Source organism: Sturnira hondurensis, unplaced genomic scaffold (genome assembly GCF_014824575.4).
Source record: "Sturnira hondurensis isolate 20B ecotype Veracruz unplaced genomic scaffold, ASM1482457v3 Scaffold0017254, whole genome shotgun sequence".
NCBI lineage: Eukaryota > Metazoa > Chordata > Mammalia > Chiroptera > Phyllostomidae > Sturnira > Sturnira hondurensis.
This window is the reverse complement of record NW_028089885.1, coordinates 2,400,206-2,414,570: the sequence shown is the minus strand read 5'-3', so window position 1 is coordinate 2,414,570 and position 14,365 is coordinate 2,400,206. Positions and strand designations below refer to the sequence as shown.

Sequence of the window (14,365 nt, the reverse complement as noted above, 5' to 3'; positions counted from 1 at the left end):
CAGCCTGAGTCTCAGATTCCCACTTGTGCTCCTCTCATGGCCGCCCTGAGTGAGCTGCCAGGTCCCCACTCCCCTCCACCCCTGGAAAGATATAGGCTCCATCAGAGGAGGGTGGGGGGCACCCCTGCCCAAACCCCAGACAGGTTCAGCATTAGGCCCTGGGTAAGAAAGGCAGAAGGACACAGCCCTGGGGTGCCGGCTCTCCGGTGGAAAGTCGCAGGCTCCCAAATCCACACCCTAGAGTGCGGACTGGTGCAGAGGGGCTGACAAGGGTCCTTCCTCTCTGGGCCAGTGCTGAGCCCCTTGAGCCTTCTGAGCAAGCAAGGCCACCCCAGTCCTTCCTCAGACACCAGGAGGCCATTCTGCCACCCTCATGATCAGGGGGTGCCAGGGACCCCAGGAACAAGAAGGTGCCTGCCCCCAGGCTGCGCAGTCTGCAGCCGAGAGGCGTGGGGAGGGAGGCTGCTGCCAATGTGCGGAGAGCCGGAGTGGGGCCTGTGCGGGGGTCCCGGGGGCGAGGGCAGTGCAGTCATTTGGGGAGCGTCCAGACAAAGAGGCCTTCACAGTTGGGGTGTCCAAGCCTGGGAGTTGGGGGCAAGATTTTCCCAGACAGAGATGTCAACATCCTGAGCTCCAAGACCAACAAAGGCCTGGGATTCGTGGACGAGCACGGGTCTCGGCACACTGGAAGCTGTCGGAAGGAGCCAGGTGGTAGGTGACCCGTCCGGGTGCTGCTGGGGCAGGACAGGGGCTTGGAGTCACCGCCCCAGCGATGCCGGGGGGCCTGGGGTGCTCGCCAGGGTCGGCAATGCCCAGGGCAGCTGGAGCCTTACAGCCCTTAGGAACATCTTCCTTTGGGCTTTTCCTTCCCTCTGAATTTTCTGTCGCTGAAGTGCAGTCAGCCCTGTTTCCTCTACTCAGAGGGTCACTTGACGAAGTCCTAAAGTTTTTTTCTCCCCTGTTTCTCCTGGTCTTTTATATTTCTCTCTCTGGGCTCACAACTCACATTCCAGTGTGGGCATCAGAGTTGGTTCTTTTTTAACTACTGTTTCGTTAATGTATTGGTGTGAGAGAGATTGAAACACTGATTTGTTCCACTTATTTATGCATTCATTGGTTGACTCTTGTGTGTGCCCTGACCAGGGATCGAACCCACAACCTTGGTGTACTGGGACCACACTCTAGCCAACCAAGCTACCCAGCTAGGGTTTAAGCTGATTTCTTAAAAAATATTTTATATAAGTCTTCAGTGAGATGGGGGCCTGAGGTCTCTGGTTTGACCCTTGCCTTAGTCGAAGCTGGTCCTCCGGCTGAAAGCAGTTTTCAAACCCCTCCGCCAGCCTGGGCTGCCTGCCTCGTGCGTGGAAACCTGGCTGGGAGTGGGCCGGCAGCTCCCACGGAGCCCCTTCTGGGGTCCCTGGCACCCACACAGCAGCCCTCCTCACCAGGCTCTGAGGTCTGCCTACTCACGGGCAGCCTCCCCCTCTGACTGCCAGCTCCGTGGCACTCGTGACCCGAGAGCCCACTAACGCGCTGTATGGACGTGGACATGCCACCAAGACGCACACGGCTGTTCACGGCAGTGCAGGCCACAGCAGCCCCAGACCAGAAAGACCTCGAGTGTCTGTCACCGGGGGCGCAGATAAACAAAATGCAGCACAGCCGTACCGTGGGATGTTACGCAGCCGTAAAAAGGAAAGACAATTCCGATACCTGCTACAGTGTGGGTCACTTTAAGAGTGTTGTTGTAAGTGATGAGCCAGACACAGAGCAGTGAGTACTGTGTGGTTCCACCGACCCCAGGTTCCCAGAGAAGGCAAACTCCTGGAGACAGACTGGGGAGCAGAGGTTGGCAGGGGCAGGCGGAGGGTGGGACAGGGAGCGATGGCTCTGGGCGCAAAGCTTCCGTTGGAAAGAGTCCTGGGGAGAGGCGGTGACGATGGTCGCACAGCATTGGGGGTGTACTTGAGTGCCGCTGAGTTATGCACTTAAAAGTGGCTAAAATGGTAAATTTGACGTTATGTCTATTTTACTGTCTTTTTCTTTTAAGAAGTTAAAGGTGCGGGGTGGCCCTTGGCCAGTGTGTCTCAGTGGATTCAGTGCCGGCCTGCGAACCAAAGGGTCGTAGTTCGATTTCCAGTCGGGGCACCTGCCTGGGTTGCCAGCCAGGTTCCCAGTGTGGGGCGCATGAGAGGCAACCACACATTGATGTTTCTCTCCCTCTCTTTGTCCCTCCTTTTCCCTCTCTCTAAATATAAATAAAGTCTTTAAAAAAGAAAGAGGTCTGGGGGTGGACATGGAGCCCAGGCTTGGCGAGTCGCCCCGTCCGTGGCAGCCCAGACCACCAGAGAGCTCGGTGGTCCCTGCTCTGGAGAGGTGATGGAGAAGCCTGCAGCTCTGCTTCCCGCCCCTCGGAGCCTCACCTCCGAGAGGGGGAGGGCAGGTGCCTGTAGTAACTGCTCACTCTGTGCCGATATGCCTCTCACCGTGTATACATTAACTGTGTTTGCATTTTATATCCTGCGTGTCTGTGTCTGGACACGGAGACACCACCGTGAGTAAAACAGACAGAAGCCCTTTACTGGGGCTGTGGAGATACATTCGGCAGGAAGGAGATGGGGCGAGGGGAGAACTGGTGAAGGCACTGAGAGTCCTACCTGCTGTCACAAAGGACATGATAGGGTCATGTATGTCCTGTCCACATGGCCATTTACCATGCTGGGGCCCCCTCTGTGCCTGGGAAGAGGGGTGCCTAAATGGGTGCTTTGGAAGGGGGCTCCGCTGCATGAGATGTGGCCTGTGTCCGAGGAAAGAAACTGATGTCCCCTCTTAAACACTGATGTGGAGGGGGCTGGGGTCCCTTGCACCAGGAGCGTGAAATGGATAATGATTGTTTTTAACAAACATTTGAGGAACACCTTAGGCTGTAAAAGTTGTGAACTTGTAAAACTGCGTGAGCAAATCCTTGTTCAGAGTTCCTGGGATTGTCCTGAAGAAGCGCACCCTCGCCACCATGGGGAGGGTGGCACTGGTGACCTGGGCCCTCCTGGCTGTGTCTCGGTCCAGTTGGGCCTTCTGTCCTCTCTCCTTTCCCCGGCATACCAAATGATGCACCCATTTGTTTTAAGGTTGTTTATTTATATTTAGAGATGGGGAGGGAGAGAGAAACATTGATTGGCTGGTTTTGATATGTGCCCTGACTGGGAATTGAACTGGCATTGTCTTGCTTTGCAGAACAATGTCCAGCCCACTGAGCCTGCTGGCCCTCTACCCACTTGTTCCTCTGAGACCCCCACTTCGCCCAACCCTGGGGACACAAGCAGAATCCAGACCATGCTTCTGAGAACCTGGGTTGAGCAGACACCACCCGCCACCCAGTCCCCATGCCCTGGTCATCCCTGTGACCTTGAGACCCAGAGGGGTGTCCGTTCCCTCATCCTGGCTTCTCAGTCCTCTGTTTTTCCCAAACCCCCGCTTGTTTACTTCTCTGGTGCTTTAAATAGCCACTCGAGAGTTTGCCGTCCCTGTGTGCTGTTGGGGCTGGACCGGGCAGCCTCGGCGTCTTCGTCATGTTATTCTTCATGCTGCTTCCGCTCTGCCTCGCACGCTCTGTCCTGTGGGACCCAGCCAGGCCGGGGTTGGCCTTTCCCACTGGAGCCACCATTCAGGGCCACGGCGAGCACTGGGGCCCTGTGAGGAGCCTCCTGCAGCACCATGGCCTAGGTCTCGCCGCTCTGGAGGCCAGCTCATGCTGCGACCCCTGGGACCCGGGGGTGGTGGGTTTGGACCTCAGTGCTGGGGGCAGGCAGGGTACCAAATCCCCTCATCCCTGGGCCAGCTGTCCGGGGAGGAGGGCTGTGGGTGTCCTCTGCCCAGAGTCCATCCAGGACAATGCATGCTACTGTTGGGGTTACTGGCTGGGGTGTTGCAGGCCCTGGGGGGTGGTCCCCAGAGCACACCTGGCCATGAAGCAGACTGACCAGGCAACCATGTTACTCAGTGTTTCCAGAAGCACCCACAGGAAACCAGCCACTTGAGAAGGAAGTGTGGCTTTTCTGGGCTTTGGAGAAAACCGTGACACAACAGAGTTCCCGTAACCAATGGACTGCCGGCAGGGCTGTGTTTTTCCACTCAGAGACAACAAGGAGGAAACTCCTTGGCAAGCCAGCCTGCGGGGGCGGGATTTCCCACGGAGCCTGGTCAAAAGGCTGTGGAGGAGGCCCGGGGCTCCCCATATTCCTCCTGCCCAGCTGTGCTGGCCTTGCAGACCTGCGGGACCGAGGATGCGAGAGGTGCTGTCCACCCCCACGGCCGTGCAGGGCCTTCTGCGGCACTTCTTCCGGGGCCGCTCGGCCTCTGCCGACAAACATCTGTGTGTGCGAGGCACCGCCCTGTGGACCCACATCCGAAACCTCGTGTGCAAGGGCAAGGTGGGCCGGGGGTGGGCTCTGGTTTCCCCAGGGGGTCGTGTCAGGGCAGGGCCTCTGCTGCCCAGATGTCTCAGTCATCTCCTGTCCCTTTACTTGTTGCCTGCATTTGCTAGCACTCAGTTCTTGAGGGGAAAGGGGCCCCGTGATGACCCGTCTTTGAAGGGAAAGGGAAGGGTTTCTCCTGCCAAACTGCCTGTCGCCCTTTTAAAAATTCCCAGGGGTGGTGTTGAGCTCTCCCTTTCCTTAGGAGCAGAGGGAGCAGCACCTGCCCCCTTCCTGAGGGCCAGGACACAGATGGGGGTGATGGTGCTTCGGTGCACCCCCCTCACCCTTCTTGCCACTCCTGTGCGGTCGAGAGCTGGGCTCTGCTGGCCCCCCACTATGGGAGTGCCCCTGGGGAGGTTTCCCGTTCTGAGTGCTTTGTGATGGCCTGGTCCCTGCTCACAGACCCTACCCCTCAGCGTAGTGTCTCTGTTGCCCGGGAGCATAGCCCCTAGGGACCAGCTGGGGCAGATGCCAAATGAGAACCTGTGACCACACAGCCCCAGGAGATGCTCTGGCCCTCTTGGGTCCTCCTGTCTGTACACTCAGGCCCTTCACAGTGTTAACCAGTGGGACTTACAGAAGGCGGCGGTGAGGAGGCTCAGCCCCCAGGAGTCCCTGGAATGAGCCTTGCGCAGAGCCGGTGCACCGGGCAGGCCAGCTGCATGCACCTGGGAGGGAGAGGCAGCTGGGCCTTGTTTTCCAGCCACCTCACCTGCCCAAGGCCCAGCGAGCTTTGACCTCTTAGGTCCCTTGTGGTGGATAAACGGGTGATGCTTGCCATGAGCAGCACGCCCAGACCTGGCACTGGCTCAGCACTAGTGTGTGTGTATGTGTGTGCATGTGCATGCGTATGTGTGTACTCGTGTGTACAGAAGTCATGAGGCATGGTCCCTGCTCTCAAGTACTTGCCTTGTAGCAGCATTGACCCATTGCCCAAAGCAAGGATGACATCCCGAGGCCCTGTGTGAGGAGTGGCAGGTTATATGGTATCAGACGGTAGCTTCCTGACCTGGCTTCTTCACACCACAGTCTGCTGTGGAAGTTTCTAGTTGCTTGAATCCCAGAGCCCACCCTGAGCTGCTAGTTCAACTTTGTGGGTGAAACCCGGGGAGGCATTGGTTCAGCAAGATCTCCCCAGGTGTCCATCCATCCAGCCCGGGCAGCTGGTGGGGAGCATGTGCTTGATCCCCAGAACAAGGGAGACGGGGCCTTCCTGGACAGGGGTCTCAGAGCAGCTCAGACCATGGCTCAGACAGTGCTCTGGGGGCCACATACCTAGAAGGGCTGCCGAAAGCCCCCCTCACCAGCTTTGTTATTTGGGGCCAGGCTCTGGCTCCCTCTGGGCCAGGCTGTCCAAGCCGCAGGATTGGCCTGGGCAGAAGGCCCTGCTGCACAAGGTCTTGTGGCCAGACTGCAGCGCGCGCTGTGTGGGGAACAGGGGCCGGAACCTTTGGATGGCTTTGCCCCCAAGAAGTTGTTCCTGAAATGTCACTTAAAGCAACTACCCAATTCCCAGACTGCTGGCATGGACCTCAGCTCCCACCCGGACAGGACAGAGGGGCAGCTGTCACCACTGCCTCGGGTGCAGGGTGAGCCTGGACCCCAGACAGCCAGGGTCTAGAGCCTAAGGGCTCTAAGGTTCACAGGTTTCCAGCAGGTCCTCTCCTCTCTGTGGGCTCCACTTGGCCTCCGGATAGGGGTGCCGGCCAAGGTCCAGCTCTGGTTCCGACGTAGGCTCAGAGAAGTCACGGACTTGGGCTGCTGCCAGGCAGGGCCTCTGTTAACCATGACTTCTTTCTTTCAGCTGGACCCCCAGGCCCTGCAGGAGAGAGACTGGCAGCGGACTGTCATCGCCATGAATGGGGTAGGTACCCACAGGGCTCTGTTGGCACCGCCTGCCCCGGAAGGGGAGAATGGCTGGTGGGGGCGGGGGGGGGGGGCCTGGGGAACAGGACTGCGGCCCCAGTGGGAATCTGGGCAGTGCTCAGGGTGCAGTTCTTGGCCAGCACCCAGCATCCCTCTTGGCCACTGGCCTGGTAGCACCACCAGGGCCACTGAGGCCACAGCCCTGGAGCCCACACATAGGAGCTGGGGCACCTGAGGAGTCCTCGGTGCCCTGTGAAAAACGTTGTCACACAGCAGGAGGGGTCTGGGCATGTGTGACAGATGAGTCCTGGCTTCTCGTTACATTATTCCCTGGGCTTTTTCTCTAGTTATTTTTTTATGACGATGAAAAGTACAGAGAACAGCTTGGTGATTACTCGCAGCAAGGAGTGGGGGTTGTGAAATGGGCGAAGGGGGTCAAAAGGTGCAAATGTCCAGCTACAAGATAAACAAGTCCTGGGAGGTCACGGGCAGCGTGGTGGCTGCAGCCCTTGAGACTGGGGCGTGAACTTGGAGGTTGCTAAGAGAGTAGATCTTAAAAGTTCTCATCACCAGAAAAAACCGTGCAGCCGTTTTTTAACACCAGCCGTGAGGTGGCAGGTGTTAACTAGACTTACTATAGTGATCGCTTCACAATTGTACAAATACCTAGTTGCTGCTTTGTACACCTGGAACCGAGGTTATCTGGCGATTGTATCTCGATTTTTTAAAAAAGTGATGCAGTGGGATTGTGGGGGAGGTTCTGCAGAAGCAGGTCTTAAACTGCCCTCACTGTCGCAGCAATTGCCTCACTCTGGGACATTAGCCCGCTTGCCCCAGGGGGTGGAAGGCTTTGCCCCAGGAACTTGGGCTGTGATGACCAGAAGGGTGACAGGGCCATTCCCGTCTCCTCCCACAGGTTGAAGTGAAACTCTCAGTTAAGTTCACCAGCAGGGAGTTCAGCTTGAAGAGAATGCCGTCCCGGAAGCAGACGGGGGTCTTCGGGGTCAAGATTGCTGTGGTCACCAAGTGAGTGTCAGGGCCTTGGGCTCTCGGGTCTCTTGTCCTCCCCCCAACACGTTTCTAGAGGGGAGAGCGGACATGGGTCTCCCCTCTGTGCACGACACGGTTGCTACATGAGGGTGCCCCCCAGGCCCTCGGGGACACTGCGTGCTTAGCTGCCCCCACGTTTACTGCAGAACTTCACCCCGTAAACTTAGGTGCGGCTGTGTCCCCTTCCTCTGCCCGTGGGCCAGCCCTTGCTGACTCTCAGAACTGTGGGAGGGCGGGGTTTTCTTCCCACACTTGGCATTTGTCATGAGCTGGGTTCCTGGCAAATGGTGGCGACCCCTGCCCCTTCGTTCCAGCCGACTGGGGCAGAAGCCTGTTGCTGCTCAGCTCTCAGGGACACAGGCTGCTTCCTCCCAATGCTTATTCACTTCCTGGCATGGAACCACGCTGCGCCCTGACCTTGCTGGCTGCCCGGGCCAGGGCCTGCCTCAGGTGTTTTCCAGACACCTGATTATGTCAAAATGCTGCTCCCCACCCCAGGCCACACCCTAGCCATCCCCACAGCACCCCTGGAAGGCTCTGGGTGCAAGCAGAGCAGCTGTCCCTAGTAAGTCCCGCCAATGAGGTTGGCTCTAGAAAGAGCTCTCCGAGGCTCCTGAGTCCAGCTGCTACATGGGACTAAAGCCAGCCCTCCAAACAGCACCATCTCCTACTGGGGAAGCCTTCTCCCTCCATGGTCCTTCGTGGAGGTCCTGGGACTGTCTGGTTTAGGGCTGGGAAGAAAACAGCGGTTACGATGACAGGTTTCTGAGCACTGATGTTAGGTGGCCCTGTGGAGGCCTTCACAGGGCCAGCACTGGTTGGGTGCCTGCTGTGCACAGGGCTCGTCTGTTGCCGAGGTCTGGGGGTGGGAGGGACTTGCCTCTTGCACAGCAATCAGGTGGCAGGGCTTGAGGGCTGGGTCCCATCTTCAGGCTCAGAGACCAGACTTCTTCCAGGTCGCTTGCAGCTGCCCGTTAACCCATGGCCTGGAATCTTTTAACTGGACTTCCTGTGGTCTAGTTCACTTAGAAAGGCCTCCTGACCTTCCCCCAAGATGGTGTGTGCTCCCGGGTCCTCCAGCTCCCTGGAGGGAGTGGGCAAAGGCCCTGATAGGGTATAAGCAGTGGTAGTCACGAGCTCACGGAGTGGCCAAGGCTCTGCATGCAGCTCCAACCCAGCGCCTTCATCACCCAGCTCCAGGCGTCCAGATAGGTAATGGTCGTACTCCACTGGGGTGCAAACCGGGCTGCTGGGCACGAAAGGTGTTTCCCTTCCCTGCAGGAGAGAGAGGTCCAAGGTGCCCTACATCGTGCGCCAGTGCGTGGAGGAGATCGAGCGCCGGGGCATGGAGGAAGTGGGCATCTACCGCGTGTCCGGCGTGGCCACGGACATCCAGGCACTGAAGGCGGCCTTTGACGTCAGTGAGTGTCCGCCCCGGGCAGCGTGGGAGGGAGAGGTGGGCGTGGAGACCCTGCTGAGTGTCGGGTGCCCTCCGTGGCCCATGCTGATTATCTCGTGCTCTGCACTCTCTCTTCACTAAAAATGAGAAGAAACACAGTCATGGGGGATGGTTCTGCAGGCGCCAGTTCTTACACCTCTAACCATGCCTGGCTCTTGCTGGGTTGGAGCAGGGGCCTCCCCTGGGCCTTTTTGCTGGGGCTCGGCCCCCTCACCCTGGAGGTGGCAAAGAGGTGCCAACCGAAGCCCATGGGTCAGTGTGGTCTGGCCAGTGCAGAGGGCTCTGAGGCGAGCGGGTCCGGCCAGTGCTGCGGTATCGGTCTCCCTCGCCTTCACGTGCCAAAAAGTTGGCAGAACAGCCCCAATTGCCAAAGGCACCGAGACCCCAGAGTGGAAGGTCAACAGAGCCAGGACCTGGTACCCGCAGCTCTGCCCTCCTGGCCTGGAGCCCTTGAAGGCCGAATGGCACCGAGGGCCAGTGGCCACCTGAGTCCAACAGGAAGACACTCGCGTACACACTGAAGTGGAACAAATGATCCAGTGTCTTTCTGTCATCAGAGACACTGGCAGTGGGCAGTTGCTACAGGGCAGAGCCGCCCGCTCACAGCCCAGGTGCTGTGTCCTCCTTCGCCGGCCGCCCCGTGTGCAGCAGGGAGGTGCGGGCAGCAGGTGTGCAGGGGGCTGGGAAGGGGTGAGATGAGCTGCTCAAAGGAGAGGAGCCCGAAACTCGGTCAGGTGGGCAAGGGGAACAGAGCCCGAGTCCGGGCCTGGGAGTCACCACGCCGCACGTCTACACTCTGTCCAGATAACAAGGACGTGTCCGTGATGATGAGCGAGATGGACGTCAACGCCATCGCCGGGACCCTGAAGCTCTACTNCAGCAGGTGTGCAGGGGGCTGGGAAGGGGTGAGATGAGCTGCTCAAAGGAGAGGAGCCCGAAACTCGGTCAGGTGGGCAAGGGGAACAGAGCCCGAGTCCGGGCCTGGGAGTCACCACGCCGCACGTCTGCACTCTGTCCAGATAACAAGGACGTGTCCGTGATGATGAGCGAGATGGACGTCAACGCCATCGCCGGGACCCTGAAGCTCTACTTCCGTGAGCTGCCCGAGCCCCTCTTCACCGACGAGTTCTACCCCAACTTTGCCGAGGGCATTGGTGAGTGTGGCGGGCATCTCCCACCCCTCTTGTCCTCTGCGCCCTTTCTGCCGTGGTCTGTGCTTCAGCCCGAACTCTGTGTGTGCCTGGGGGCCCAGAGCCAGGCAGATCCTGGAGGCCTCATCCTCCAGCCACCCGTGTCTGTCCCCCTGAGTAGCTTGAGTGGGTACGTGGCTGGGTGTGGGGTCAAGGCCGCCGTCCTCCTCACTAGAACACTTGCCCGCTCCCCTGATACCGGGTCCTGGCACGTCAGTGCACCCCCTCAAACCTGAGCTGAGCCCCAAGTCAACCTGGAGGGTAGTTCCCAGGCCGGAGGTGCTGGTGTACCAGGCATCTGTGGCCTCCGCACTCTGCCTCTGGGACTATTCAGTGGGGGCCCTGACCCTCCCATCATGCACAGGGTGATAAGGGAGTCCCCACAGCCTTGCACCCCATCGGCCTATGTGCCTCATTCTGTGCCCAGCTTCCCTCGCCTCGGGCTTTCCCAAATAGGAGGCAGGAATGGCCAAGTAGGCCGGTGACTGTGCCCAGTGCCTCCTGTCACTGTTTCCTGTGGTGCCTTGGACCTCTTTCACATAGCCAAAAGGTGTTCAAAGGGGCCCGTCCTCACGTAGGCACCTGTCGCAGGGTCCCGCCTGGGGCTAGTGCTGTATGAGCTCGGATGATGACAGCCAGGGACTGTCCCGGGCCCAGTGACCCCAGGAAGTAACAGGCTGCCCCCACCTGCAGCTCTTTCAGACCCTGTTGCGAAAGAGAGCTGCATGCTTAACTTGCTGCTGTCACTCCCAGAAGCCAACCTGCTGACCTTCCTCTTCCTTCTGGACCACCTGAAAAGGTAACCCCAGCTCTTCCTCAGGGGACAGGGGTTCCCAGACCCCCAGGCAGCAAAGGGAGGCCCCACTGGCTCCCGTCAGACTCCTTGGCACCTGGTGCCTTCTCTTCCCACCCCACCATCCGGGGTTATTCACCCCCTCTGGGCGCTAGAGCGTTGCTGCCCTCTTCCCTCCCCACCACACTCCCCCTCTGCACCGAGGCCTTAAGAATGAGGTCCTGTGGCCACAGCCAACCTTGCGTTTGGACTGCCCCTGCCCTGCCCCCCAGGTCATGGCCTAGAGCTGACCTGGCCACCTGCTGGGTTCAAGTACTGTTTGTTCTGGGCCCCTCAGACCCAGAAGAACTAGTGTGGGTCTTCTGTCAGCGCACCCAGGGGCTGGTTAGCTGTGTCATGGAGCCAGCCCGAAGCAGAAAAGGGGTGGCACCCCTCCCCACGTTCCCTGAGGATCCAGGTTGGCCTGGCCCCTCCTCCCAACAGCACCCTCTGCTTTGGCTCTTCTCAGGGTGGCAGAAAAGGAGACAGTGAACAAGATGTCCCTGCACAACCTGGCCACGGTCTTCGGCCCCACGCTGCTCCGGCCCTCAGAGAAGGAGAGCAAGCTCCCTGCCAACCCCAGCCAGCCCATCTCCATGACTGACAGCTGGTCCCTGGAGGTCATGTCCCAGGTACAAGGATGGCACTCAGCCTCACAGAGGCGCCTTCTGCCTGCCCCACCCTGGGCGCTGCCAGTCACCACTCAAATTGTACAGGGGAGGTGACCCCAGTTCAGAAAGAGGGGATTTGCCTTGGTACCGTACTGGGCTTCTCAGGGTGTCCTTCAGGGAAACCCAGATCTCTTGCTGCCAGGACCCTCCTGTCACCAGGAGGCACCCACAGCACCCTGAGTGGGCCCTACGGCCTTAGTTACCAGGCCCTGGGCTTTAGCCGGGAAGGCCTCCCCCTGCAGCTGTGAGCATCCTTCTGAGCCGCTTTTGTCCCCCCACTCTGCTCGGGCAGGTCCAGGTGCTGCTGTACTTTCTGCAGCTGGAGGCCATCCCTGCCCCGGACAGCAAGAGACAGAGCATCCTGTTCTCCACTGAAGTGTAGAGGCCCAGTTCTGTCTCCAAGAGGCCGGCAGAACGGCCTGGAAAACTCCTGCCGAAACAGGCCATCCACAGAGCAGGAACCGAATCTTCTTGAGGAGCCGTTGGGTTGCCCCCAAGAACCAGTCCGCCTGCCAAGAGACTGCTAGCTACCCAAGGCAAAAGGCCAGGTGGCCTGGGCAACTCTGGGCCCTGGCAGTGGGCCTGTGAGTTCCCAGCTGGCCTCAGACTCTGATTTCCATATCGCCACCAGAGGGCGCCCCAAGCCTGCACAACTGGGAGTGCAGGCGTGGCCCGGGACCAGGCGAAGGGAGTGGTTTTTATAAACTTACTGAGTTTAAAAGATTTCTACTGGATCACTTGTCAAGACGCACCATTTCCAGGGAGAAGGGAACACGACCAGATTCCCTCCCCATCGTGCGTGTCTTGAATAAACACTGCTGCTGCTTCATACCGTGGGGGCCACAGCCCTGTCCCTGTATGGGTGGGGGCACTTAGATTTTCCTGACTTAGAATTTAACTCCTGTGTGTAACAGGGTTTGAAAAGCTAGGTCAACACTGTAGCGTTTGACCCCTTTCATCTCCCATCTTCTCTTTCTAGAAGGACCTCTGTGCAGAAATGGGTAGTCTTCCTCTTCTTTCCTATTCTGTTGTGTTGTTTTTGCCCGTGAGCCCCTCGGAAGGCAGCTCCCCGTGTAAAGTCCAGGACCAGCCACCAGGGGGCAGGAGGCCCAGGCTGCGCACTTTATGGCTTGTTCTCTGGGGAGAGTGACCCTGCCCACCTCCCAGCCCCCTAGCTGGGCACACGCTCTCCCTTCAGCTTAGAAAGGCCTTGATCTCTAGCTCACCCCTGCCTGTTCCTCCCCCCCCACCGTCCCTGCTCCCCCTTCCTCCGACTGTCCCCCTTTATAGATTGCTTCAGTTCCTCGCTCTCTACTGAACAAACAGTAAATTTTTGTAAAAGTTTCCTCTCAGCGGCATCTTGCTGACAGCTTGTTTTAAACTTTGATCCGAACAGCCTTTTGATACTTGAATATTTTTAAGTTTTATACGTAGTTTCTAATTTTTTTCCTAACAGATTCAGATACCTAACGAGATAATAGAATGTACTCTGTGGACGTGCCTGTCCCAGCAGCATTTTCTCTTCCTCCGAGCGCCAGCTCTGGGCTCACCGGAGCCGTTGCCCTGAGTCTCCTGAGCCCCGGGGGGCCAGGAGGGGGGCTGCCCTACAGGCCTGGCCGAGGGTGGCAACTCCCCACCCAGGGCGGGTGGAGGGACAGGCCTGCCCACCCTCCTCCTCGTTCTCCGTGCCCCTGACATTCCTACTGACCCTCCTGACCCTCTGACTTAGAGGAAAGAGACCTGGGGGAGCCACCAAGTATTTTGAAGAGACAAGTCGATGGACTTTTTTTTTTAAGAAGAGGGGTTGGGGCGAGGAGAACAGAAAAGGACCGTGACAGACCAAGTTTCCACGCTGGTCTTGCAGGAAGAGAGGATGTCACGCGCTGGAGGAGGGAAGCCATGGTGTGACTCAGGAAAAGGTGTTTGGTTGGCACCAGGGACTGGTGGCTCTGTCCCGAGATCCTTCCCATGTCCCTGGGAGGAGGGCGGAGGGCTGACCCAGGGACCTGCCCAGCCAAGGGGCAGAAAGCAAGGTCAGCTGAAGGTCTTACCCCTGCATACTATATTTATTTAGGTGTACTTTTTTCTTTTAAAGAGAGCGGACCACCATTGGAAGCTGGGGGACAGGGCAGGGAGTGGGGGCCTCTGGCCTCCACACACTTCTGGACCCAGTGGGTTTCCTGGGGTTCCTCCACTTGACCTCCCGTTCCCACCCGTCTCGGCAGACCTCCAGCCCTGCAGGGGGAGCACACGCAAGTAGAAGAGCTGAACCCAGCCCCAGTTCCTCCTTCCGTGGTGTGTCATAGTTCGCATCTGTCGCATTGAAACTGGAAAGCAATATATCAGTGTCTGTGCCAATTTCCACCCCCTCTCCCACCTCCTGCCCCTTTTTATTTTATTTATATAGAATGTGTGCTGTTTAAGGATGGAATGACCACTCTCCTCTAGCTGTAAAAGCCCTCCTTCGCTTGGCCACGGTGGCAGTGAGGATTGGGATCCTCAGCTGCCCCTTCGTCCCATCAAAATGTAGGCCTGTGTGTTGGCCGAGCCAGCGTGGGGCGGGGCGAGGGAGGCCTGGGGCCCAGAGGCAGCCCTCCGTGAGGTTTGGCTGCCACAGGCTACAACGAGAAGCGATGCTTCCCAGCCCGAGGCCCTGGGTCCAGAGCTGTGAGCTCGGCTCCCTCTGCGAGGGCAGCCGGCCTTCCACTGGGGGCTGGCTGCTCCCTCAGCAGCTGTACTTCTGCTTTTGAGCTCAGCCATCCATTTACCACTGTGGGGAAAGGATTGCTGACACTTCCATTAAAGTTACTGAGACTCCTTGG

At 58.6% G+C, this 14,365-nt stretch overlaps 1 protein-coding gene across 1 annotated transcript in view; it reads left to right on the top strand.

Annotated features, from left to right (window-relative positions):
• The window catches only part of BCR (BCR activator of RhoGEF and GTPase), a 104,293-nt gene extending 89,928 nt beyond the window's left edge, over nucleotides 1–14,365 (top strand). Inside the window, exons 17-23 of the mRNA XM_037067469.1 lie at nucleotides 6,280–6,339; nucleotides 7,258–7,367; nucleotides 8,673–8,812; nucleotides 9,870–10,004; nucleotides 10,734–10,839; nucleotides 11,342–11,504; nucleotides 11,836–14,365. Of these exons, the coding sequence (XP_036923364.1) occupies nucleotides 6,280–6,339; nucleotides 7,258–7,367; nucleotides 8,673–8,812; nucleotides 9,870–10,004; nucleotides 10,734–10,839; nucleotides 11,342–11,504; nucleotides 11,836–11,925 (804 nt within the window). The 3' untranslated portion in view covers nucleotides 11,926–14,365. The remainder of the gene's footprint in view (nucleotides 1–6,279; nucleotides 6,340–7,257; nucleotides 7,368–8,672; nucleotides 8,813–9,869; nucleotides 10,005–10,733; nucleotides 10,840–11,341; nucleotides 11,505–11,835) is intronic.